This window comes from Drosophila guanche, unplaced genomic scaffold (genome assembly GCF_900245975.1).
Source record: "Drosophila guanche unplaced genomic scaffold, DGUA_6, whole genome shotgun sequence".
Taxonomy (NCBI): domain Eukaryota; kingdom Metazoa; phylum Arthropoda; class Insecta; order Diptera; family Drosophilidae; genus Drosophila; species Drosophila guanche.
Genome location: NW_022995744.1, coordinates 1,873,434 through 1,897,079, shown reverse-complemented (window position 1 = coordinate 1,897,079; position 23,646 = coordinate 1,873,434). Strand labels below are relative to the sequence as shown.

Below are 23,646 nucleotides of genomic sequence, written 5' to 3'. Positions count from 1 at the left end.
GTTCATTCTGCCTATAATTATGATCGAATCTAATCCCACCTCGGTGATCTGATACACAAACTTTTTTCTTATTCTTAGGCGCTCAAAAAGACGGACGGACGGACAAAGAGACATGGCTTTATCGACTCGGCTATTGATGTTGATTTAGAATATATGTACATATATATTTTACGGGGTCGGAAACGTTTCCTTCTCTGCATTACATACATCCACTTTTCCCCCCAAATACAAGTTACCCTATTTACTCTTCAATTACAGGTGCATAAAACAGAATAAAATACAATACAGACTGAGTACGGGGTATAAAAGTTGTGACGCGTAAGAAGCGTCTCACACGTTCCTACTCGTTTAAATTGTACTATGGAAATATCCGAATGATATTTGATTGAATTTGTTTTGAATCATCCAACCACTTACCGTCCGAAAACTTTCTTTAAGAATTCTCGTATCAGCTTCATGCCCTACGTTGAAGATCCAAAACTGAGACCGACCATTGGAGTGGGCCCTGTGCAATAATACGACGCTGATCTATTATTCGCCAGATTGTAAAAATTTAAAAATCACGCTTTCGTGTTGTGTATAAATTGAATGCAATTTATAAATGTCCAGCATAGAATTAAATCCCCAGCCGTCGGCACAGTTCACGATGGGGATGGTGATGGCGATTTTTCAAAATAAACAACCTTGAGCCCAGGCCAGCTCCATAGCCAGAGCCAGAGAACAATTGCCAGAACCAACCAGACCAGACCCCTAGAGCACGGTCAACAATAGAATAGACAGCAGCCGCAGGCCAAAAGGATCCGCCAGATGCCGGGTCGGGTCCCTTGGAGCCCACAGATGAAAAATTGCGCCAATTGAATTTGGCCAGCGATTGTGGTCGAGTGGTCCTCATTGGGTGCTGGCTGCGGGGGGCAGCCGCGTTAGGTACGCGATGTGCGGAGTACCAGGGAGTGCGAGGGGCGGCAAGTCCGCTGGGCGGTCGCTTAGTTTTCGACGCATTTATCAATACCCAAGTGGGTTGCCTCTCGTTCCTAGGGTCGAGTCCAACGCGGTTCCGCTTGTACTAGTCAAGGCGTTGACAATTCCAGGCTTCGTTTAATATATTCGAAAAAATATCTTCCAAGTTGTCGACGTCTCTGACTGAAGATGAAGCCACAAAACCGATTTACCATAGGTACGGCCATCTTTTAAGAATTCCCATTACACTTGGTGGTCAACTATGATGATTTGATTTCGAGCTTTTTACTATAATGTTTTTGAACAAAGGTTTTATTGTAAGGGCAGCTACACGGAAGGGCGGCTTAAAAGTACAAGCTGGTTAGAAAATCGCTAATCGTTTTAAAAATTAATTAAACGAGAGGTTTAACACCTAGTTTAACACACAGTTCAAATGTTTGGCAACAATTCGTTATATTTGTGAAATGTTGACTTTTAAACCACAGGAAGAGTCGAAAACAAAATTTTAGCATAGCCATCTCTCCATAGATTTTAATGAGCAGTAAAACCGGGTATCCAGCACCATTCCTGTCAAACTTCATATAAAAACGAGAAGGGACGTTTTATACCCCGCATTCAGTACTACATCTGTGGCTTAGCGGTTATTTGTCATATTTTAAATTTTTTCTTCATCTGTCATCTACATCTACAACACTTCTCACGCCAACACTCGCCCCCCTTCCCCAGACCCACACACTGCAGACTCACGGCAGAGGCAGAGGCAGAGGCAGCGGCCGCACACTGCGCGAAGCGGCGTGTGAATGAGAGAATGTGCAAAAAACAAATATAAGCTGCGGGACGGGGTGGGTTTGGCCAGAGGGACGGCAGAGGCCGCACAATACAGAAGCAGAGTGTGAATAAGAGAATGCGAATAAAACAAATATAAGCTGCGGGACGAGGTGGGTTTAGCCACTGGAAATTAATTTCTTCATTGTGGCTATAATAATGATCCAGTCGGATCCCAATTTGGTGATCACATAGATATGGTCATTCCCTACGGAATGGTTAGTTTTTTTTATCTTCAAAATTGTAGATTTGGGAGGTTTTCGCTCTTTTGCGGGGGCGGAGCTCATTTTTGAAATACACTTGCAACAGTGTGAGCATGAAGACAACATAAAGTATGGATGCAAAATTTGGTGGCTCTAGCTCTTATAGGCTCTGAGTACTAGGCGCTCATCAGTACGGACAAACGGACAGACAAACATGGCTCTATCGACTCGGCTATTGATGCTGATCAAGAATATGTATACTTTATGGGGTCGGAACCGTTTTCTTCTGTACGTTACATATAACCGTTATTCGCACAAATACAATATACCCTATTTACTCTTCGAGTACCGGGTATAAAAAATTGAACCAGAAACTTTTAATTTGACTTTTTGTTTGTTGAGTATCCAGCAACGTTAACGAAATCCATGGATTCTTATCGATATATCGGTACGAAGTACGTGTGTGTACTGAGAGAACAGCTGGTGCACCATTCATCTACATACATACTTCACTTCACCCGCCAACTCACCACCCTGCCCCATTGACACACTCAGCATGATGCACCCACACGGGGTGGGGGAAGCAAACTGATCTGATAGAACCCTACGGATTTTAGATTTCTCTTATCTCTAAATTGTAGACAGCAGATTTTCGCTATTTCACTATGGGTAAGATCTTGATCTGCTTGATGCTTGATCTGTGCTTTGTCTCGGATCCGACCGTAGCGTTGTTAACACGAGCACTCCCGCTCACTATACCTGAAGACTGCTATCATCCTACTTTCGAAGTGTCGATAGATATTGGACCTACTGTATCGGATCGTGCGGGTAGGCTATCTGAACGCGTCCGCTGCTTTCGTAAAGCCGAGTTTACGAAGCTCAATAACTTAATTAGAAATTTTGATTGGTCCGCTCTGTACTCGTGCATTGACGTCATTGAAGGCACAAACATTTTTTACAATGTACTTGACACAATTTTTGACACGTGTGTCCCACTTTCATGTCCGACTAGATCTGCGAAACCTCCTTGGTTCACCAAAGAGTTATCCAGTCTACAAAATCTAAAATCAAGACTATTTAAAAAATCTCAAGAAGTTGGATCTCCCTCTTCTCTTTCTAATTACTTAATAGCTCGGTCCAATTTTACTGTTCTTAATGCTCAATGCTATAGGAACTACCTCCTTCGATGCAGGATACGTTTTTCACAGGACCCTAAACAGTCTTACAGCTTTGTAAACAGTAAGCGTAGAACGTCCGCACATCCATCCTCGCTATCATTTTTGAATATGTCGGCAAACAATGATCAAGCAATCGCCGATCTTTTTGCACCATTTTTTTCAAACCTCCTATTCCCAGGAAAGCTACCCAGGTCATGTGTATCCATATAGTTTACCAAGGTCGAATGGCATTTTCTGCCCTTTGTTTAATGAAGGTCCTTACTTCATGAATATCATGAATATTTTCACCGGGCCCTGACGGAGTTCCCGGCTGTTTACTCAGGTACTGTGCCGAGTCTCTGTGCGGACCTTTGCTTAAACTATTCACTCTATCCATCCATTCTTCTATCTTTCCCCCCATCTGGAAGGGATCCTTTATAATTCCTCTCTATAAGAAAGGTAGCAACTCTGACGCCAAAAACTATAGAGCTATGTCTAGTTATCCGCTATTCCTAAAATGTTCAAGAAACTTTTAACTCCGCACTTGCAGCATCTCTGCAAATCACTTATATCACCACCTCAGCACGGATTTATACGGCGACGATCAACAACCACTAATCTTTTAGAGTTCACCTCCTTTGTAATTAAAGGATTCCAAGGTAACTTGCAGACGGATGTTATTTACACTGACTTCAGTAAGGCATTCGATTCTGTAAACCATTCTCTTCTTGCACAAAAGCTCGACCTTCAAGGGTTTCCGCCCAATCTGTTGAGATGGATTTCTAGCTACCTGTGTTCTAGGTCTCAAAGGGTCCTTTTCAAGGGTCCTGGAGTATCACAGGGTAGCCATTCAGGCCCCTTACTTTTCACACTCTTTATTAATGACCTGCCTTCTGTATTAACAAATTCTCGAGTACTTATGTATGCGGATGATGTTAAACTCTGTGTCCAGTATAAGGACATTTCATTTCACTCTCGCTTGCAATCTGATCTCAAAAGCTATCAGTCATGGTGTTGTGCAAATATGTTACCACTTAATGCCTTGAAGTGCAATGTAATGACTTTCTATCGCTCCAGCCCCTTCCTGGCTCCTTATACCAGGTAAGTTAGTTCGCGGTAGTTCGCGGTAGGTACTGCGGTAGTTCTCTTGAGAGAATTACATTGGTTGATGATCTAGGTGTTAAACTAGAACCCAAGTTAAAGTTTTCTGAACACATTTTTACCGCGGTAAATAAAGTCATGGGTGTGCTTGGGTTTATAAAGAGGTGGTCAAAGGAATTTGATGACCCCTATATAACTAATATCTTCTATATCTCGCTTGTTCGTCCGATTGTAGAATACGGCTCATGTGTATGGTGCCCTCAGTACAACATACATCAGGACCGTATTGAATCAGTACATAACAACTTTTTATTAATTGCCCTACGGGCCTCAACTGGGATGCAACTGTGAGACTGCCATCCTACCGTAGTAGACTTCTTTTAATAAATCTTCCATCCTTAGTTAGTCGTAGAAAAATGCTTGGTGTAATTTTTATGCACAACTTGATCGAGGGGGATGTAGACAGCCCTTACTTGCTGAGTCGCATAAACTTTACGATTCCCATTAGACCCACTAGAAACTTTATTCCTTTGTTCCTTCCACTATGTAGATCGAATTATGCCTCACACGAACCCTTTAGGGTTTTATGCTCGGATTATAATTCCCTCTTCCACATTATATCCTCAACTAACTCCCTTCCTCTTCTTAAATCTCTTATACTAGCCTACCTCTCCCGTAGTTAGTTTCATTTTAGTTTTGTAGTAGCTCTAGTCTAGTTGTGTTTAGCTCTAATTTTCCTCGAATATTAGCCTAACATCTATCTTTCCTGCATGCTCGCGACCGTTTCGGTTAATCGCGCCGAGCGTCATGCGGCAGCGCCCCTCGGTCATTTGGGCGGGAGGAGGGCAGCGTTCTGCTGGGTTCAGAAGCCCGAATATTTGGCATTTATGTAATTTTTTTGGGTAAAATATTTAAATGAACTTTTCTGATTCCTAAATATCCAGATAAAACAAAATTGGTTTTAGAACATTTGTACCTAGTACCATATGTTTTTTGCGCACTTTCAAAGTCGGCTGATTTTGAGATGCTTTGACTTGTGAAAAAGTGTGGGAGAAATTGAGCGATTGCAGCTGTAATTGTAGCTCGATTACAAAGTTTATATACAAGTAAAAATATGAAAATAACAGGTCGAGGTATTTAAATTAGTTGTTAATACATGTTTTTGTATAGTTGTGTGTAGTTGTTTAATTGTCCAATGTTTTGTTCGTGTGTCTTTTTAGCTTGTTACTAACAATTGCACTTGTTTTCTGTGGAATATTACTTTTGCACAGCACACCACTGCACAGAAGTTCAAGTTACTTATTATTAACCAAATATTTTAGAATCACGTGGTGTTCATGCTTTTTGCCCGTTTTTGCACCTTTTCGAAAAATTTTAAATTTTGCAGATGTTTATGAGTTTATTTATGCAGCGCTGCTGGAGGGGTGGACCAACAACAATCGTGAAGCAGACGCAATAAAATGTTGTAATTTAAAGAGTATTGACAAAAACTGACTAACTAACGACGAAACTATTACAATTCAAACGAAAATTATCCAATTTATTGCTTAGTTAATCAAGTAGCTAGGAAAATGAGTTCGCACGTTTGAGCGATTCCAATCAAATTACTTTAAACCAAACAATCATTAAATCAGTGAATTAAATATATTTTTGAAAAGTTCTTAGATCTTTAAACGGATTTTTTATCATAATTAATCTTTTGAATATCTTCTTTTATAATAAATACGACGTAAATGGGTTCCAGTTTGTATGGGGGCGGGAGGTAGGCGGGGTCCAAAGGACTACATTTTTTTCCGAAACTCTACTTTAGTCTAAGGAACATTCATGCCAATTTGTAGAGCTCTAGCTTTTTTCGTTTGGTTAATGTCAGAAAAACGTTTTACCCATAGTGCATTTGTGGTCTAGGAAGAGGACGGGGCTAATTTATGTGTATTTTTTTTTACAATGATATGCCAGTATGATTTATATGTATTTAAATATTTATCGACTAAAGATCTACCACTTTGGAACATACGAAAGGGTGATTAAATGTGTTAGTAGATAATTGTGTAAGCTGCATATATATGTATGTTTATTCGAGTTTCTACACCTAATTTGGAAGTTGATAGAAACTAAAAAAAAAATATATACATCTAAACGGAAAGTCGTAATAAATCAATTAAACGACAACAATAAACAACTCAAATATACAAATATATGTATAAAGACATATTTAACTCAATTTTACTGATTAGAATCTTGAAAGGTTCTCGAGACTAGTATAAGCATAAACACAGTAAGCCAAATGAAGTATCTAATCTGGTTTTTGGCCAGATAATTCTATTCGAAATAGAAACGACGGAAAGGCGAGCGCACATACAAATGTGGCAAAATAGACTCGTCTATTGATGCTGATGTTTATAGCATCTACTTAAATTCATAATCCAACTGTAATGGTATAACAAAATCGTATTGACGTTTGGGACGTTTCTTACTCGTCACAGCTTGTATACCCGGTACTCAGCAGTACCCCTGTACCTTAGTGGGGTTTTTCAAATTTTACATTTTACATTTTTTCTACATATGTCATCTACATCCCTTCTCACGCCAACGCGCTCTTTTAGATCGATTCGGCTATTGATGCTGATCAATAAGATATATACTTTATGGGGTCGGAAACGCTTTCTTCTGTGTGTTACATTTTTTCCCCACAAATACAATATACCCTTTACTCTTCGAGTATCGGGTATAAAAAGCTAAGTTGGCAGGTTTGAGAATGTCAGAGAAGGGCAGAGAATGTCATTCGTCTGTCTAAGAATGCTCTGACACTGCGCGCAGCTCTTCCATCAGCGAGGGCATGACCTCTCTAGCCTTCTCTGGGCCAGCAGCAGCAGCGAGCAGCATGTTCAGCTGCCGCATATCGGAGCGACAGGCGGCAACGCCTTCGTATAATTGGCACAAATTTGGCTGGCAACGTTGACTTCGTTCGATCAGATCCAGAATGTAGCTGTTACGTGGGCGACCCGTCTCCTTGGCGGTTTGCTGTACGAGCTGCAGGGAACACGGGGGAATAAATCGAGAGCCGAATTATGCACAGAAGCTCGGTACCTTTTTGTAGTCATCGATCAGATTGGCAATTTCATGGGCGGGTTCAAGGGGCGTTGTGCTGGCCGTGGATTTTCCCGAGTCTGATGCTTCAAAGCTTGCACGTTCCGCGACCAACCTTTTCTCCATCATCTGTGCAAATATAAATGGTATTTATTCAAAATTTAGCATAGCTGCAAGACTTCACCTTGATCCTGACGAGATCCTGCTCGTGTATTTCTGTGACCTCCGCCAGCTTTAGTTTTATATCTGGAAGCTGTTCAGCTTTTCTCTGGGATAGTCTACCGTTTTGCAATTCTTTGCGTAAAAGCTTGGCCAGCTGCGGCCAATTTTTGCCACTCTGCAGCTTTCTGCCTGTCTCCATTTCGAGCACTTGTACTAGAGAGCGCAGGCAGACCACTGCCTTGTGCTCCTGTAGCATCCTATGCTCGCGCTCTTCGAGTAAACCTTTTACCTGACCTTGTAGATGCTGTATGCTTATCGAATCGGCAGAGTGTACCTGCAAGTTCTCTTGGAATTTTCCTTTCAGCAGCTCCAGCTCCAAGCGATTCTCCTGGTCCTTGGCCAGGCTTAGCTGGTGCAGATTTTGTAGCTCTTCATTTTGTCTGGCAAAGAGTACATTCAGCTTATCCAGCTCGACCGTTTTTTGATGAAGTTGTAGTCGCATTTCTTGCTCTATTTGTTGAGTGGCTTGCAAGGCCTCCAGAAGCTGACGCCAATCTGCTTCCATTTCAGATGTACTCTTGATCTTCGAATCCTGTTGCTGGAGAAGCTTCTGGAGCAGTGAAACAGTTTGCATTTTCTGGGAGTGGACTTCTGCCAGGTGCCTCTCCAACATCTCAATTCGTTGTATCAGCACTGGGTCATCGGTCTCAGTTTGCGTGCCCTGGCTTTGACAATTCACTTGTACTTTCTCTTTCTCCTGGTGCATCTTTTTGAGCTGCTCTTTCCATTTCTGTGCATGTGCCGATTGGCTATCTAGTCTGGCCTCTGCTTTCACCATGGCTTCTCCCAGCCGAAGACACTGATCTGCGTGGTCCCGCAGTTTCTTACTCAGGGCGCTTTCTCTCAAAGAACTATCCTGTCTCAGCCTGGCCAGACCGTTTTTCTCTAGTTCCAGCTGCAGTTTGGTGTCTTCGCACTTCGCGCACATTTCGGCATATTGTCTGTGCAGTCGATGCACCTCCTGCTCCAGGTTTTTCAATGTATTAAGTGCCTCCATGAGACTTTCGCTGAGGGTTGCTTTTTCCAGATGCAGTGCTTCAAGAGAAATATTTAGTTTCTGCACTTGATCTAGCTTCAGGCCATCACTTTGCCTTAGTTGCTCTTGCTCCAATAACTGAGCCTGCACAGTAAACTGTAATTGATCCAACTGTCGCTGCTGCTCCTCATTCTTGGCCTTCAGTTGGGACATGACCATCAACTCCGATTGAAGCTCGTTCAGGGAATTTTTCAGAGTCGCTATCTCACTGGTCTTGCAGTTGATCTCCTCGTGAAATTTTAGGCTGTATGTGTGCATAACGTCTATGCTGGTTTCCTCGCTCAACTTCTGCTGGTAAAACTGCTTGAGATCTACGAATTCCTGCTCCTTTAGGGCCAGCAATCGCTCTTGCGTCAGCAATGTATCATTAAGCTCAGCAATTACTTGACGCAGCTGCTCCCTCTCGGCTGTAACACCGCGCAGGGCAGTTGCTCTCAGCTCCAAATGATACTCGAGCTTGCTTTTCTCGTCCAGCAGCTGCTTACATTTTACCGTCATGTGTTTGCTTTCCAGCTCCATTCCGACCAAGGCTTGCTGCAGCTGCGTTAGCTTTTCGTCGTGCTCTATACTCAAACGTTGTATATCCTCCAGGAGCATCTTTTTTTGCTTACGGAGCACATCAATTAACTGGCGCTGGTCGACGAGGAGCGCTTCTTGCTGCTGTGCTTCGAAAATGTTCCCACAATTGCCACTTTCGGTGTAAAATGTAGACGAACCGAGAGACAATGGTTGCCCGGGCTCTTGCTGCCTTTCCAGCGAAGCACACTTGGCATGCAGTCTCATTGATTCCTGCTGCAGTCTCTGATTCTCCAAAAGATATTTGCGTTCCTGGGCATACAGACGCTCCAGAGTCTCCAGACGACCGTGTTTCTGTGACTTTAGTTCCTGTTTGTACCACTGCTCAGACTTCGCAAGCCGCTCGATTTCGCTGCGCGACTTAAGCAGCTCCTGCCTAACAAGAAACATTGACTTCTCTGGCTCCTGGTCGCAGCCGCCGACCCTGCCTTGCGGTAAATCGCTTATTGGGCTGGTTCTGTTTCCCTCATCGCTGGTGCAACTGAAATGGCCGGAATCATCAGCCAACACAGCAGTAGCAGCCCCATCGCAGTCCATTGCGGTGCTGAAAATGTATTTTTGGGTGGGTGGTTTCATGGCCAAAGACGGGTTTTGAGGGCGGGGCGGACTCTTACCTAATTTAGTTGATTCTGTGGTTGAGGATGAAAGGATTCGGTGGATTTATTTGTACTCAAACAGTATCATGTAGTCAAGCTAAGAGCAGCACGAAACAATTACCACAAAACTACATTTTGAGAATAAACACGAAACAAACACAGAATAAACAGCTGCTAATGGCTGCGATCAGTGTGACCGCGCATTTATTGGAACCGTCGGAATAAACCGAACGTTGATAAGATACCGTAAATATACCGAGGGCAAAGCAAACTTAACCCAATTAGAGCCCCTCTTTTTAAACAGTAACCAGACAAACACAAACCCTGATCACTAACCAAATAGTATAGAATACTATTCTATACTATTTGGTTAGTGCCCTGATATAAAGCGGTTTATAAGCATATTCCAGGCGGAAGTTTTCGCTATCAAGAAAACAGCAGAGGTCGCTTGCACATAGTAGGACCACACGATGGGGTCGTCCGCTCTGCTGTTAGTTTCAGAAGTGTCCTGGCGAGCAATAAGACACTAAATACCCTAAGTACGACAAAGTCAGTGCGGATCTACTGGTCTCCCAGACATCTGGGCATTTCAAGGAAACGAGGCAGCGGACGTTGTACATAAGGAAGGCATCGGGCTGGCGATTGACAGACTCGACAACGTGTCGGTCATTCATAGAAACAAAGTGGCCCAAGTAAATGCTCTAGATAAATGTTCTCTGATTACATTTCAAATTTTAAGGGATGTCATTTTTTAGTTTTCGATCGAGCTGGAAAAATGCCAGTTAAAAGAAACCACACAAAAAATGGTCTACTGTTTCACTTTAAATCTGTAAAATATATAATTAAAATTATATAATAATTATAAGACTAAGTCAGTGCTATGCGGATTTTACTAATTGCACATAAATTCTAGTTATATATTGTGCTGGCAGTGCTAATTGCCATAGTTTTTATGTATTTTTTTGGTATTCCCTGTGTGCGGGCACACTGCACTCTAAAAACCATCACAAAAACATGAACAATTGTTAGTAATTGGCAATCCGATACGATCAAAAACTCTCCTTAAACACGCTGGCAAGGAAAGGTGCGTCGGAATTAAGAGCGTAGAATGTTTGACAGCCATGCACTGAGTGCATAGCAAATCCCAATGCGCGTAAGGCATGTGTAAATAGCTTTCAACCGTTTCGTGCAATTGCGTCGTGTTACAAAACTTTGGCCTTGGCCAAATCCAGCAACAACAAAAGCGACGAGTGCTATGTGCAGTGCGGTCATTGACAAGGTAGCTGTGAGCCCTGGCGATGACGAATCCTTCGTTATCTATCACGATGGCAAGGCTCTGCAACTGCACTGGAAGGGAGTGCCGCCATTGGCACGACCGCCCGCATTGCGGATCTGTCGAATAGGCGGTGCTGACCGCGGCGGTGTTCTCCTGTTGACAACAGACCAATCCCTCTACGCGGGGCAGTTGCAGTCAAACCGGAGCACGCTGGATCTGATGCTTATACGTACGGATGCTGTCGATGTGGACTACTGCAGCGGCAGCCAGGAGCTGTTCGTGGTGCTCACCAATGGTTCCGTACAGCGCCAACTCATCACTAGTCTCGGGCTGGACAGAGACCTGCACCACCCGCATGCCTGGCAGACGCTTAGCTTCGACCCCTTGGAGATTCTCGACGAAGGCGTCAGAATACGTCGCGTCTGCTGCTCTGCCCAGGGCGTCGTCTTTGTGAGCGCCAGCGGCGAGACCTATGTGATGGGCAGTTGCGGAGACGTCTTCACGGCGGAGCTGCAGCCTCGCCACATGCGACTCTATGAAGAGGGAAAGGAGCTGCTGGATTTGTCGGCGGGAAATGAGCATTTTGTGATGCTGGTGGCCCCTCAAAACCTGGCAGATGATGTGCTACAGCTGCCGGCTGCAAACAAGGAGGATCCCGAAGACGATAGCGCCTCCGTCAAATCGCTGAGCAGCGGAAACTCTGTGCGCAGCATTGCCGCAAACACGAGGCACTTGCTTCACCAGGGATATGCCCTGCTGCACACCCAGCTCTTCACATTCGGAGCATCCAATAACGGACTGCTCGGGACGGGGGACCACATTCGACGAGCCAATGTCGCCAGGCTGCAGAAACTGGACAGCATGGGTGTGTGCAGCATAGCGGCGGGGCTGGAGCACACGGTTGCCCGCACCCTAGATGGCAGGCTCTATCACTGGGGTCTGAACACCCACGCTCAGTTGGGCGAGGATTTGAGCGCCCCGAAGGAAATTACCATAGGGGATCAGGCAACTGCGTTACCCATGGAACAAAACTCTGCTCTGGAGGCCACATGTGGCGATTACCACACTTTGCTGTTAAATGCATCTGGACAAATACAGGCGCTTCAACCGCCTCCTCCAATGCGACACCTGCAGCAGTCGAGCACCTACGCCCAAACCCTACTCCAGCTGCAGCTGGGAGCGGCCTGGCCACACCAGTTGCGTCTCCTGATGTGCTCCGGTGGGTATACTCTGCATAATCAACGCCAGTTCCAGCGTCACTACCATTACTATCTAAGTCACCTCCAGTCGCAGCTCCAGCTTCTCCTGAAGCACCGCCAGGCCGTCCAAACTCTACAAATCTGGCAGCAGCAATCCTCGCTGGAGGCTCTTAGTGCTCTTGGCCCGCTGCTGGTCAACTGGGAGCGGATGCTCTGTCTGTTGGTGGTCACGCTACACTCTTTGGAGGGATTCTACCGGGCTGACTTTGTCCAGCCTGCCGATCTGCTCTTCATCTGCTACCATAAGGAATACATAGAGCTCTTCGAGGGCTACACCAGGGCCTACTGCGACGTGTACTCGGTGAACGGATTCGTCGAAGCGGTGGCCTCTATTGCAGGCCTCAGCAGTCCCCTTGCGGAGCTCAACGAGGAAAGCTATGTGACGCGCCTGTTCCAGCAACCATTCAGCATATACCAACTGTTCAATCAATTCATGGAGCTTCTGATAAAGACGCAGTCCGAGTACAACGAGCATCGCCTGGCCTGGACGGAGTTCGCGCGGCATAGTTGCATTAGCCAGGAGCTGGCTGTGAATACCAAAGATTTCTGGAACAGCAACGATCGCAACCCACGCATTTTGCAGTTCAGACGGAGCCAGCGACGGGTCATCCTAACGTCCGCTCTGGTTCCCCTCAAATTGGCAAACACGGGCCTCAGCATGACCAGCAACAGCTTCATCCTCTTCTCTGACTTTCTCTGCCAGTTGGGAGGAAGCTCGCTGCACTGCTATCCGCTGACCACGTTGTGGGTCTGGTCAGAGGGTGAGTCTGGCCTGAGGCTGGTCACGCCCGAGAAGAGCTTTCTTGTGATCACGCGTTCCCAGGAGATGCGCAAGGTCTGGCTAGATCAGCTGCAGTCGAGCATTGTGGCAGCTTTGGGGCGACCTTTGGGCAGTCCCGTGCCCAGTTCTCGCTCCACAGGCTACGAGTACAGTCGCGAGCATCCGAAGTACGCCAGAGTGCAGGCGTGTGGCACTTGGAGGAAGGGCGTCCTTCATGGCAACTGCTACCTGGAGTATCCAGATGGCACTGTATACTGCGGCGAAGTCTGCCAGGGAGTAATCGAAGGTGAGTGTTTAAGGCATTCTTATGTGTACTCCATAGCCACCCCTCACTTTGTCTGCAGGATACGGCAAAATGGTGATTCCCTCGACGGGTCTCTATGTTGGCCACTTTAAGGGAAGCCGTTTCCACGGCCATGGCCACTACGAGATCCACTGCAAGGACTCGCACGAGAGCGAGGTCTACGAGGGCAATTTCTGCGAGGGACTCTTTCACGGGCATGGGATGATGCGGAACAACCGCTACCTCTACGTGGGCGAGTACCAGGCCAACACCCGCAGTGGCTATGGCGTCATGGAGGACCTGATCAGCGGGGATAAGTACATGGGCATGTTTGCGGACAACAAGCGGGTGGGTATCGGGAGTTGCATCACCAATAAAGGCGATTACTTCGAGGGCAGCTTTGCCGGCGACGATCTAGTGGGCAGTGGCGTGGCGATCTTCGAGAACGACTACTACTACGAGGGTGAGCTGTCACTACACGGACCCAATGGCCGGGGAGAGTACTACATGCCCAGCGGAGATGAGTGCGTTGGGCGGGCATCAGGGTCCAGCGAGGAGAACGACGACAACTACGAGCTTATTGGCAACAAGATGTTCGGCCAGCTCAGCGGCAGCTGGGAGACGGTGCGCGTGCAAGCTGGAGAACTTGTGCTGAACCGACGTTTTCCCAAGTACCCCAGGTGAGTCCTTGAGCCTTTGGATCCCCTTTTAAGGCATTTCCATCTTTTGTAAAACTCGCTTCGTATCTTAGTTCACTGGGCCGACAAGTCGTGGATCACAATCGAAAGTGGCGTTCGTTGTTCCAGAACTTTGAATCGGATCTGGCTAGTTGCACGTCCAGCACAAGCTCTGGATCCACCCTGGCCCCTGTGCCTGGCAGCACACTCAAGAAACCAGCAAAACCCTCGCTTAGCACGGCCCAGCTTTGGAACTGTATAGCAGTGTACATGAGCAAGCAGCGGGCAAGGGAAGGGTCCAAGCCGGGAAACTATTTCAATAATATTTTGCTCAGTTTGCCGCTGCCCCAGAAGTCGCCATCCCCAGTGGCCAAGGCCAGGACAACAACGACAGCCTTGACCAAGCTACATGCGGAGGCTGCTTCGGCACTGGATTTTCTCGGGTTTCCGCCTCGCCGCATTCACTCGCAGGAAGCGCTGAACAGCAAGCATGGAGGTCTGCAGCGAGCTGACAGCCTGCTCTCGATGGGCCATAACTCCACGAAGGACTTGGACTCAAGTAGCTTGGCTAGCTTTCAGCTGGATCGAAGTGTTCTGAACGGATGCTTCAATGGGGAGGGCTGCGAGTCTAGTCCGCTCAGCGAAAGCTTCGGTAGCATGAACCACAGCAACAACAACAACAGCAACAACAACAACAAAAATGTTTCCAAGCATACCAGCAACGGTAGCGATTGCTCCATAGCCTCTACCAGCTCCTCGTCGAATGCCATACTGGATCAGGTGCCCAGTTTTGGCATGGCTTCTACGCTAAACGAGCTGGATGTCACATCCATTCGTGTGTACTTGGAGCAAGCCTTCAAGGATCGCCACCATCCGCTGCACGCCTTGAACGAACGGATTGCCAACTGTTTCCACTACTCCTATGGATATTGGAAGGTCAAACCCACACCGATCCTGGCCAAGCAGGCCATGCGCGAATGGGAGTCCATCTCCCGACGCATCTACCGCTTTGTGCGAAAAATGTTTCCAGCCCTGCCAGAGGACTATTGCCACTTGGAGGGAAGCAGGGAGGTGATTTCCCACATTACTCTGCTGTATCCGCTGGTGCTATCGGAAGGCATTTACTCAACCCTATTTGTGCTGTATGCCAACAAATACAGCCGCAAGGATGAGATGTACAGGCTAAACCTAAACCATGCCGAGAAGCTAAACGACCAAGAACTTGTCACTCTGATGGGTCATGAGAGGTGCGAACGTAAGGAACTTCCCTATGTAGATACATAAATTCACACATTCATTCACATTTCAGTTTCCTTCACACTGTGATGCTGGACCCCAAGTTTGAGGAGTCTGTGCAGACCTTGAAACAACTTCAGGAGAAGTTCAGTCCCCAGGACATGTTGACTGTGATACAGCGTAGCACGCAACTGCTAACAGAGGCGTACGAGCATGCGATGTCTGGTGAGCATCTTAGCTAAATCGCATCCCGTCGGTTTGATTATTAATACCCATTGATTACTCTTGCAGCCAATGCCTCCCAGCTGAATGCGGACAACATGATACCGCTCACAATGCTCACTATGCTGCGTGCAGCTGTACCCCATTTGGGCGCGGAGCTAGCCCTGCTGGACGACCTGACGGGTGGGCCGAACTTCCAGGCCGAAATGAATGGCTTGGCGGGCTATTGCTACACTACTCTAAAGGCTGCCTACGAGCATGTGACACTAAAGGCTCTGCAAAGTACGCACTGAGTCTCAGGCGAGGCTAAGCTTTGATGCATACAATAAGACAGTTTTAAGCGGGCATTGATAGCTGTACGATTTCAGTGCCTATGTTATCTGAATACATATGTGTACTTCTTGGACGAACCTTGTGCAAATACCCCTAGTAGGCTTACGAATGTTATTTATGTACATATATACATATTGATGTACAGTAGACGTGTGTGTGTGTGGACGGATGGTCGCCGATCGACGATCAGTGTAGCAAAAGTGTATCTATCTATATCTGTTTCATATATTCTAAGCAAAACACACCTCAACACATTCCGATTATTTACCAAAACATATAAATTATATACTATATCTAAATGCTCTTAGTTGTTCGAATCCGCATCCTCAGTGGATTCTTGCTGATCTTGCTGATTGGGGAACATGATGGCGGACATATGCTCGGCAAAATGAGATTTATCAAATTTATAGAGAATATACTTCTCGGGAAAGGTGGTCCCTTCTTTGTGGCTGTAAACCAAGATCACATAGTCATGCTGGCGGACAATCTTACGTTTGGCCAAATAGGCCAAGGCGTAAACGCCCTTGCGGAATATGTTTTGACGATGCGTATGGAATTGTTTGGTGCGGAACGAGAGCATGGTCACGTTGTAATATAGCGACACATAGTCCTCCGCAGAGCGCATGTGGCTGACAAAGATGATGGGCGCCTCTGGCCGGAAGTGTGAAATCTTCTGCACCATGCGCGCTGTCACGCCGATAACAACAATTGCAGCGGCATGCACCTCCATGGCTGCGGTGACCACGGCCCGGGCCAAGCCGTCAGCGCCAGTATGCGAGTTGTCGCAGTAGGGCACCTTTGATAACGCTTCGGTCGGTATTTTCTCGAAGAGGGCGTTCTGCAGAAAGCTGAAGTAGAATGACTGTTTTGTCTTGTGGCTTTTCACCAGGTACTTGTCCGGGTAGTAAAATGTGTAATAGTAGTGGGTGGGGTCAATTCGAAGCTTCTTCTCGTGAATCATCTCGGGATCGAAGATGATCGGCTTCTTGGCCGCGTGGACCAACTGTAAGAAGCACTCGGCATCGGGGCACAGGTGCATGACATCGGGAACTACTTCTGGCTCTGCGAGTTCCACAAGGAAGCCATCGTACCGCCTGGTGGCCCAGTTCAGTTCACCATCGCAACCCTTTATATCGTTAAGCACCACCCTGGCATATATACGAAGATTCTCGCACTGCATTATACCCATGGCCTTCTCCAGATTATCGAGGTACTTGGCGGTGCCAACGATGTTGGAAACTACCACATTGACTCCCACCTCGCGGGCGAATGTCAGATCCTCCAGCTCCTCGTAGGAAATCCGAAACTTGGAGCAGCGTTTTGGAAACAAAACGGGCATGTATGAGCTAAGAATTCCACCACGGACAACACAGCAGTTGAGATGATCTGGATGCACGCTGTGCACCGTCAACTGAATCTCGTTGCCGATGAGGATGAAGTCAAAGGTCGTGACATCGCCCAGCAGGAAGCGGGCGTTCACATATATTATCGACGACGAACTGCTGTCGGAGAACTCTCGGTCGACAGTCACTGTCAGGTTGCACCCTTTCTTCAGCTCCACGCGCTTGAGGTCACCCTTGTAGTGTTGTGGGTTGAGGTAGCCAGTGTACTGAAAGCGTGGTGAGAGCTTCACGAAAATTGTGGAGACTACAGGAAAGCCGTACTCCTTGGACACGCTGATCTCTGCCTCGCGCAGTTGCACGATCAGCGACTGATTGTCGCGCTGGCTCCCCGCGAAGAGATCCAGAAGAAAGCACCGGACGCCATTACCTAAGAACAGAATCAAATTCATCATTCATTCATTCATTCATCAAAGGCTCCCTCCAGGGTACTCACGGAGTAAGGTCTTGATTTCCTGATCGCAACCAAGCATGGCAGACAGCTGGACGCATTTGCGATTATCGTTGGGGTCTGCGCCATGGCGCGTGGTGAGTTCTTGGAAGCCGGAGAAGTAGCTATGCCAGCGATTTTCCTCTTGGAGCTGCCAGTCACCGCACTGATCCTCGCTCAGCTCCTCGCCATCGAAATCGTCATCCGCGCTCAATATAGACGGAAACGAGTTCTTGGAGGTGAGCAGCCTCATTTCGCTGTGGTTATTCTCGATGCTGCCATCATCGTCCTGGCCCAGCAGGTAGAAGAACGTGTTGCGACGCTGAAGGCTGGCCATCAACTCCTTGGCCCGCAGCACCTTCTCCACATCCACGGCGATGATCTTAAGGCGGGTGAAAATTGTGTCGATGGCAGTCTCAATTGTGGGCACCGCTGACTCCACATGATCCTCAACAAAGTCCATTTCAAATTTGTTTTAATTAAACAGGTAAAGATATTTACATATATAAATTTCAAGCTGTTCTGACCTGACATATTACAAGGACATTTAGGATTGTTTTTAAACTATTTTTCCTTACTCAAAGAGAAACACACAAGAAAGTAGGCAGCGTACATACATATGTATTCCAATACATTTTTCATTAATTTTCGTGATCTTTTACATTAATAAAGTCATATTAGCTCTTTCTAATTTTCGTTTTTTTTTACTTAATTGCCTGTTTTTCCACAGGCCAAAAGTGTTTAAAATAGAACCGAGCGTCAAGTGAAATGTTTACAATGTGAAAGAAAGGTAAATGGAAATGGACCGAACGGAAGCGGACTGCTATGAAGGAGGAATGGGGCGCAGTAAGCGAGTCCTAACTAAGCGTTTTAGAATCTTATTATAATTTGTGTTCCAACTGGCACAGCACTTGAGCTGCATCCCGAGCACCCGAAACATCATGGAGTTTTGCCCCAAAATGGAGGAAGGCGGTGGAAAACAGAAGGAAGAAAGAACATCTCAGAACATAAACATGCAGAAATGTTTAGAGAATAAAAATGGTCATATTCGAAGCGAGTTTTCATCTTTTTCTAGTCCGCATTTTCCCCTCTCTGATTTGTTTATTTTCACTCGCAAACTGATAGATACTCGTACTCGTATTCGTATTCGTATTCGTATTCGTACACCGGCTGACTAAGACCCAGGCTCCGAGTGGGATCGGGAATGGAAATCGTATCGTATGGAGAGTGTTGCTGACTGGATGCTGACTAGATGACTGGGTGTGGCCGCAGGCATGTTTAGACGAAGCAACCGATTGTTGAATTACGGCTATAGAACTTCCTCTGCTCAAATCACTCGAGTGCGAAAAACCGCTTGAATTTTGATGCTGAACTGCACTCATCGATCCTCCTCCTTCCATTCTCCATGCAATTAATTCTCTCCCCCTTTTTTGTTTTTTTTTTTTTTGTTTTGTCTGATTTTAGAAAACATTTTTCGATGCCAGAGGGTGGCGTGGGTGTTTGTATGGGGACGTGCTGCAGCACTATGACGAGTTGTGGGGCTCTTGCGGCCGCCCATCTGCTGCCACTGAGCAAAACATAAATTGCCTGGCTCCTTCGCTCATATCGTGTGTGCTTTCCCTGCACTTGAGGTATACATCTCGTTCTCCCTCCACCTCACTCTCTAAATGGCGCCCCCTCTCTATCTATGTATATTTATCCTCCCCCCAGCCGCGCCTCTCTCACTTACACTCTCTCTCTCTCTCTCTCTCTCTGTTTCCATTTGACTCGCTCACACGCCCATTTCTTTCGGAATAGAATAGAATTTTCGAAATGTCTTTGAGTTTTCAAAATTTTGGAGCGTAGGTGCAGTGCGTCGCGAGGCGTCAGCCTGTACGGTTTGCTATTCACTATATGTACATCCACTCGCTCGGAAAAAGAGAATAAAATCAAAGATCAATACACCTGCACACATATTTTCATTAGTTTAAAAACGAATTATTAACAAGAATCAATTTGAATTTAATCTACATTCTAAGTTATATTTAAAGTGTAGCTCTGGAATAGGGAAAGTGACACGAACAGGAATAGGAACAGCAAACAGGAACAGGATCAGTTGGCGGAAGTGGGCGTACATTTTCCAACTGTTGCCAAGTCAGCCCACACTCCCCCACATACACACAAACACACACACACACACACACACACACACACACACACACACACACACACACACACACACACAACCAAACACACGCACGCATAGCATTAATAATTTTTCATCTTTCCAATATCCCACTCGACTGGCAAAATATTCGGTTTTTGGCTTTCGGCTAAAAATATTTAAAAATCCAAAAATCCACTCGTGCCTTTGGCGAACGCTATTATTGCTGATGCTCTTGCGGCTGCCTGTTTTTCATAATTTTCAGTTTTATTTATTTATCCTATACACAGCCATATAGGCAAGTAGACGTCCGTCTCTTTGACAGTCTCTCTCCCACTCACGTTGTACATTTGTGTGTGTGTGCTTGGTTTTTTCTTTTTCTTTCTGCTGGCAACTGACGAAAGTTTTTGCGCTTTTCGCATTGCCAATTTCACTTGGCAAGTCGTCATTTTTGTTTATTCCATCGCCAGCACCACACCATACCGCATACTATGGTATCCCGTACCTATACCGTACCAGGCCATCGAAGCCATCGGCTGCCCAAGCTCCACCCCTGCCAGCCAACAGGCACCATCCTTGGCCATGCATTTCATTGCGAATGTTCCCACACTTTCGCGGCCTTTGTCTTGAGATTTGTTTCGGAGAGGATGGATGCTGTTCTTAATTGCTATCCTCATGAAACAAATCGCTCTTTAATAGGCATCTCATTTCTGTCCTCGGTGGTTTAGAACTTCCTTGCTTAGATATCTTTATAAATACATACGACTAAACTCACACTCGAATCTATAGAGAAGCGTACAGAAAGAAGCAAACTCGTTGGTACATTTGGCATGGGCAGACAGCTGTGTGCATTGGCGGATGCCATCAGCATCAGCATTGGCATCGGCATCGGCATCGGCATCATCCTGAGTTCGTCTGTCCGTCAGCGTCCGTCCCATCGCGTATGTGGGGGAAGTCCATAAAAAAAGAAACCAAACCAGCACACAGTTATAAAAATAAAACTATTTTCGTATGGCATGTGCATATACATATGTAGAATATAGACCCTCGATCATTAGACGGCAGCGATGATCAGCAGCAGCAGCAGCCTCTTGGCACAGTTTTCCAGAGCACCGATTGGTCCATAAATCAATCGAAGCAAATTAAATTAATTCAATTTCTTAACACGCTGAATCAGAAGAGCCGACCTCCTTATTGTGCCATGTGTTCAGAACCGTCCAAGGTTTTCGCAGCTAAATATATGTACAGTATACATACTTGAACAAAGAAAAATATACAAAGATCTAAATTCTAGTCGATTTGTCTTTTTCCGCTTACTGGCGTTTTATTTGATCAACGACAGGAAAGGGAAAAAGGCGTATTTACTGTGAGTTTATCCAACAGACAACTAACTCAATGAAGACAACCACATAGGTGAGTACATTCCCCATCATATCTATCTTTACAAAGTTCCCCCGGGGGCATATTTTATCTTGCCAATCAAAGTCAACAGCTTCAACGATGCATTCGAATGATTTTGCGGCCAATTTACAAACATTATCATCAACTTTTCACAATTTTCCCTTTCATTTATTCGAGTGTGTCCACTCGCGCACAGAGAAGAGAGATTGCCGACAAACAGCGAGGAATAAAGCACAATTCTCCCAAGATTTGTATATATACATATGTCATATATTTTGTCCACATTTTCTAAGAGAATCCTTAAAACACGTAAGACTTAATATTATACCATTTCCTGCCACATTATAGATACGTAGTTGATTCAGTCAAAGAAGTATGAATATAGCATAAGGATATCCATCACAAATGCAAACCTTCCCTAAATTAATCCCAAACCAGTGATTATGTACATTGTATATTTATTAGCAATTTCCTACGGTATAGGACAGACACAAAGATTCGATTGTGCCGACACTTGAATTCCAAAAATTTCCAAATGTTACGACTTCTGTGAGCTAAATTTTCGATCGAAAAAAATCAAATCCAAACTAATTCTGGATACATTCATCTGTACGAGTATTGTACGTATTCGAATATTTCAATTGCTCCAAATGTGCTCGGAATTCTTTGTGCTCGATTAATAATTAATTATTTCACAGCCAGAACCAAGAAATATGTATGCAAATCTGATACCAAAAACTTTCCAGATATTGCCGGTATTCACTATACCGTGAAATCGAGCAAATTGTTTCACCCTCGAGCAGCGCACCGCCTCGACGGAATAAAATCAGATCCGAATCGGGGCATTCTTCGGTATTTCTGTAGCATTTCGAATGAAACGATAATCAAATGTACAATTTATTGTTGCATAAACAAAATGCCAAGAAACCGTATCCAAAATCGAACGATGCGTATGTGGCACCTTTAAGTATTTTGTAGCTGGCCCTCCATTCCTCAAACTGCCACTGCCACGCCCTATCCACCTCCCATATGCCGGCAACGTTTTCATCTGACCGGCTGCTGCTGCTGCTGCTGCTGCTGCTACTACTCCGGCCTCTGCTCTCGTCGATATGTAGCTATGTGGCTATATAGAACAAATACTATATGGAAGGAGGCTGGAGATTTTAGTGCTGCCTCATGCCCAGTGGCCAAAAATAACATCAATGGGGGCACAAAACGTATCCGGACCGAGGGTGAAAGACCAATACCGAGCAGGAGGGACGCTATGTGTTTGCTTTGTTTATAGTTTTCTTGTAAACAATTGCGGATGGAAAAACCAAATCTCCGATATGTTCGAGAAAAATCCGCTCTGTATAAGGTCTAAAATCAAAAAGATTGAAATAAAAATCCGACTGAGCCGAAAGTGCAGAGATTAGAGTGGTCCCACCAACCGACATCCCCTATGATGATCATCGGCATGGACCACAACTTGTATACATGAAGTCGAGTGTGGGATAAACAAGTGCATGGAATGCCAGAGAGAAGAACCATGTCAGCCTGTACCCAAATCGAGAATTAATATAGAGCCTCAAATTGCAGCTGAAATGAGTGTTTAGGATCGGAATCGGAAGGGGAACTGCAATGTGGGATGGGAGATTGGAGATGGGTGATGGGAGATGGGAGATGGGTCTGGGTCTCATCTTTAATTAATTCTTAAAACGGGTTTCAAGTAAATGTTTGCAAATTCATATTGTACGAGTACGAGTACCAGTATGCATTGGTCAATAACCGGTAAGCAGGGCATCGCCGGTTTTTGGCAATATAAAGAGGCGTCTGGGCTGGACACGACTCAAATCCAGATCAGCTTCACATACAGACAGCAACATGTTCAAGATCGTAAGTATCGCCCCAAAGATATTTATTTACAAGGATTACCTCATCTGATGACCTCCCCACAGCTCATCATTACGTTGGCGCTCTGTCTGGTGGCTGTTATTTTGGCTGCTCCTGTGGATCATGTTACTTCCACCACCCAGCCTCCCGTGGCAATTTTGGAGTCGTCGAATGAAAAGCACGAGGATGGCTCCTACAACTTCTCCTACCTCTCCGAAGACGGCACCCACCGCAAAGAGGAAGCTGTGCTGAGGAATCCGGGCTCGGACAACGAGTACCTCGAGATAAGCGGCTCCTACTCCTACTTTGATGCCAATGGACAGGAAGTTACTGTCACCTACAAGGCCGACGACCATGGCTTCGTGCCCGAGGGTGGTGCCATATTGCCGCAGATTTCAGTGGCCGCCAAACAGGTCAGCCAGCTGGTGGTGGCCCAGCCCGATCTGGAGTACGCCAAGCCCCCAAAGGTCTAATAAAAATCCGATCAAAATTAAAACAAACTTTGAGTTTTGTTTTATTGATTAGTATGATTGGTTCTTGTAGGCTTAGACATATCTCAAGGTTACCATAGAT

The 23,646-nt window shown here is 45.7% G+C and overlaps 4 protein-coding genes across 4 annotated transcripts; 2 read left to right on the top strand and 2 right to left on the bottom strand.

Annotated features, from left to right (window-relative positions):
* Positions 1-6,927: 6,927 nt before the first annotated feature.
* On the bottom strand, positions 6,928-9,955 carry LOC117580236 (calponin homology domain-containing protein DDB_G0272472). The gene is made up of 4 exons (XM_034266658.1): positions 9,779-9,955; positions 7,515-9,708; positions 7,331-7,459; positions 6,928-7,273 (listed from the first exon to the last, which is right to left on the bottom strand). The coding sequence occupies exons 2-4, from the start codon at positions 9,699-9,701 to the stop codon at positions 7,034-7,036; spliced, it is 2,556 nt and encodes an 851-aa protein (XP_034122549.1). The 5' UTR covers positions 9,702-9,708; positions 9,779-9,955; the 3' UTR covers positions 6,928-7,033.
* A 791-nt stretch (positions 9,956-10,746) lies between these two features.
* Positions 10,747-16,126, top strand: LOC117580235 (alsin homolog). The gene is made up of 5 exons (XM_034266657.1): positions 10,747-13,362; positions 13,421-14,039; positions 14,111-15,283; positions 15,346-15,497; positions 15,564-16,126. The coding sequence occupies exons 1-5, from the start codon at positions 11,016-11,018 to the stop codon at positions 15,785-15,787; spliced, it is 4,515 nt and encodes a 1,504-aa protein (XP_034122548.1). The 5' UTR covers positions 10,747-11,015; the 3' UTR covers positions 15,788-16,126.
* LOC117580237 (pyruvate kinase) lies at positions 16,039-18,141 on the bottom strand. The gene is made up of 2 exons (XM_034266659.1): positions 17,664-18,141; positions 16,039-17,597 (listed from the first exon to the last, which is right to left on the bottom strand). The coding sequence occupies exons 1-2, from the start codon at positions 18,118-18,120 to the stop codon at positions 16,132-16,134; spliced, it is 1,923 nt and encodes a 640-aa protein (XP_034122550.1). The 5' UTR covers positions 18,121-18,141; the 3' UTR covers positions 16,039-16,131.
* A 4,847-nt stretch (positions 18,142-22,988) lies between these two features.
* LOC117580239 (endocuticle structural glycoprotein ABD-5) lies at positions 22,989-23,573 on the top strand. The gene is made up of 2 exons (XM_034266660.1): positions 22,989-23,076; positions 23,139-23,573. Exons 1-2 carry the CDS (start codon positions 23,065-23,067, stop codon positions 23,544-23,546), a joined length of 420 nt encoding a protein of 139 aa, XP_034122551.1. The 5' UTR covers positions 22,989-23,064; the 3' UTR covers positions 23,547-23,573.
* Positions 23,574-23,646: the final 73 nt, after the last annotated feature.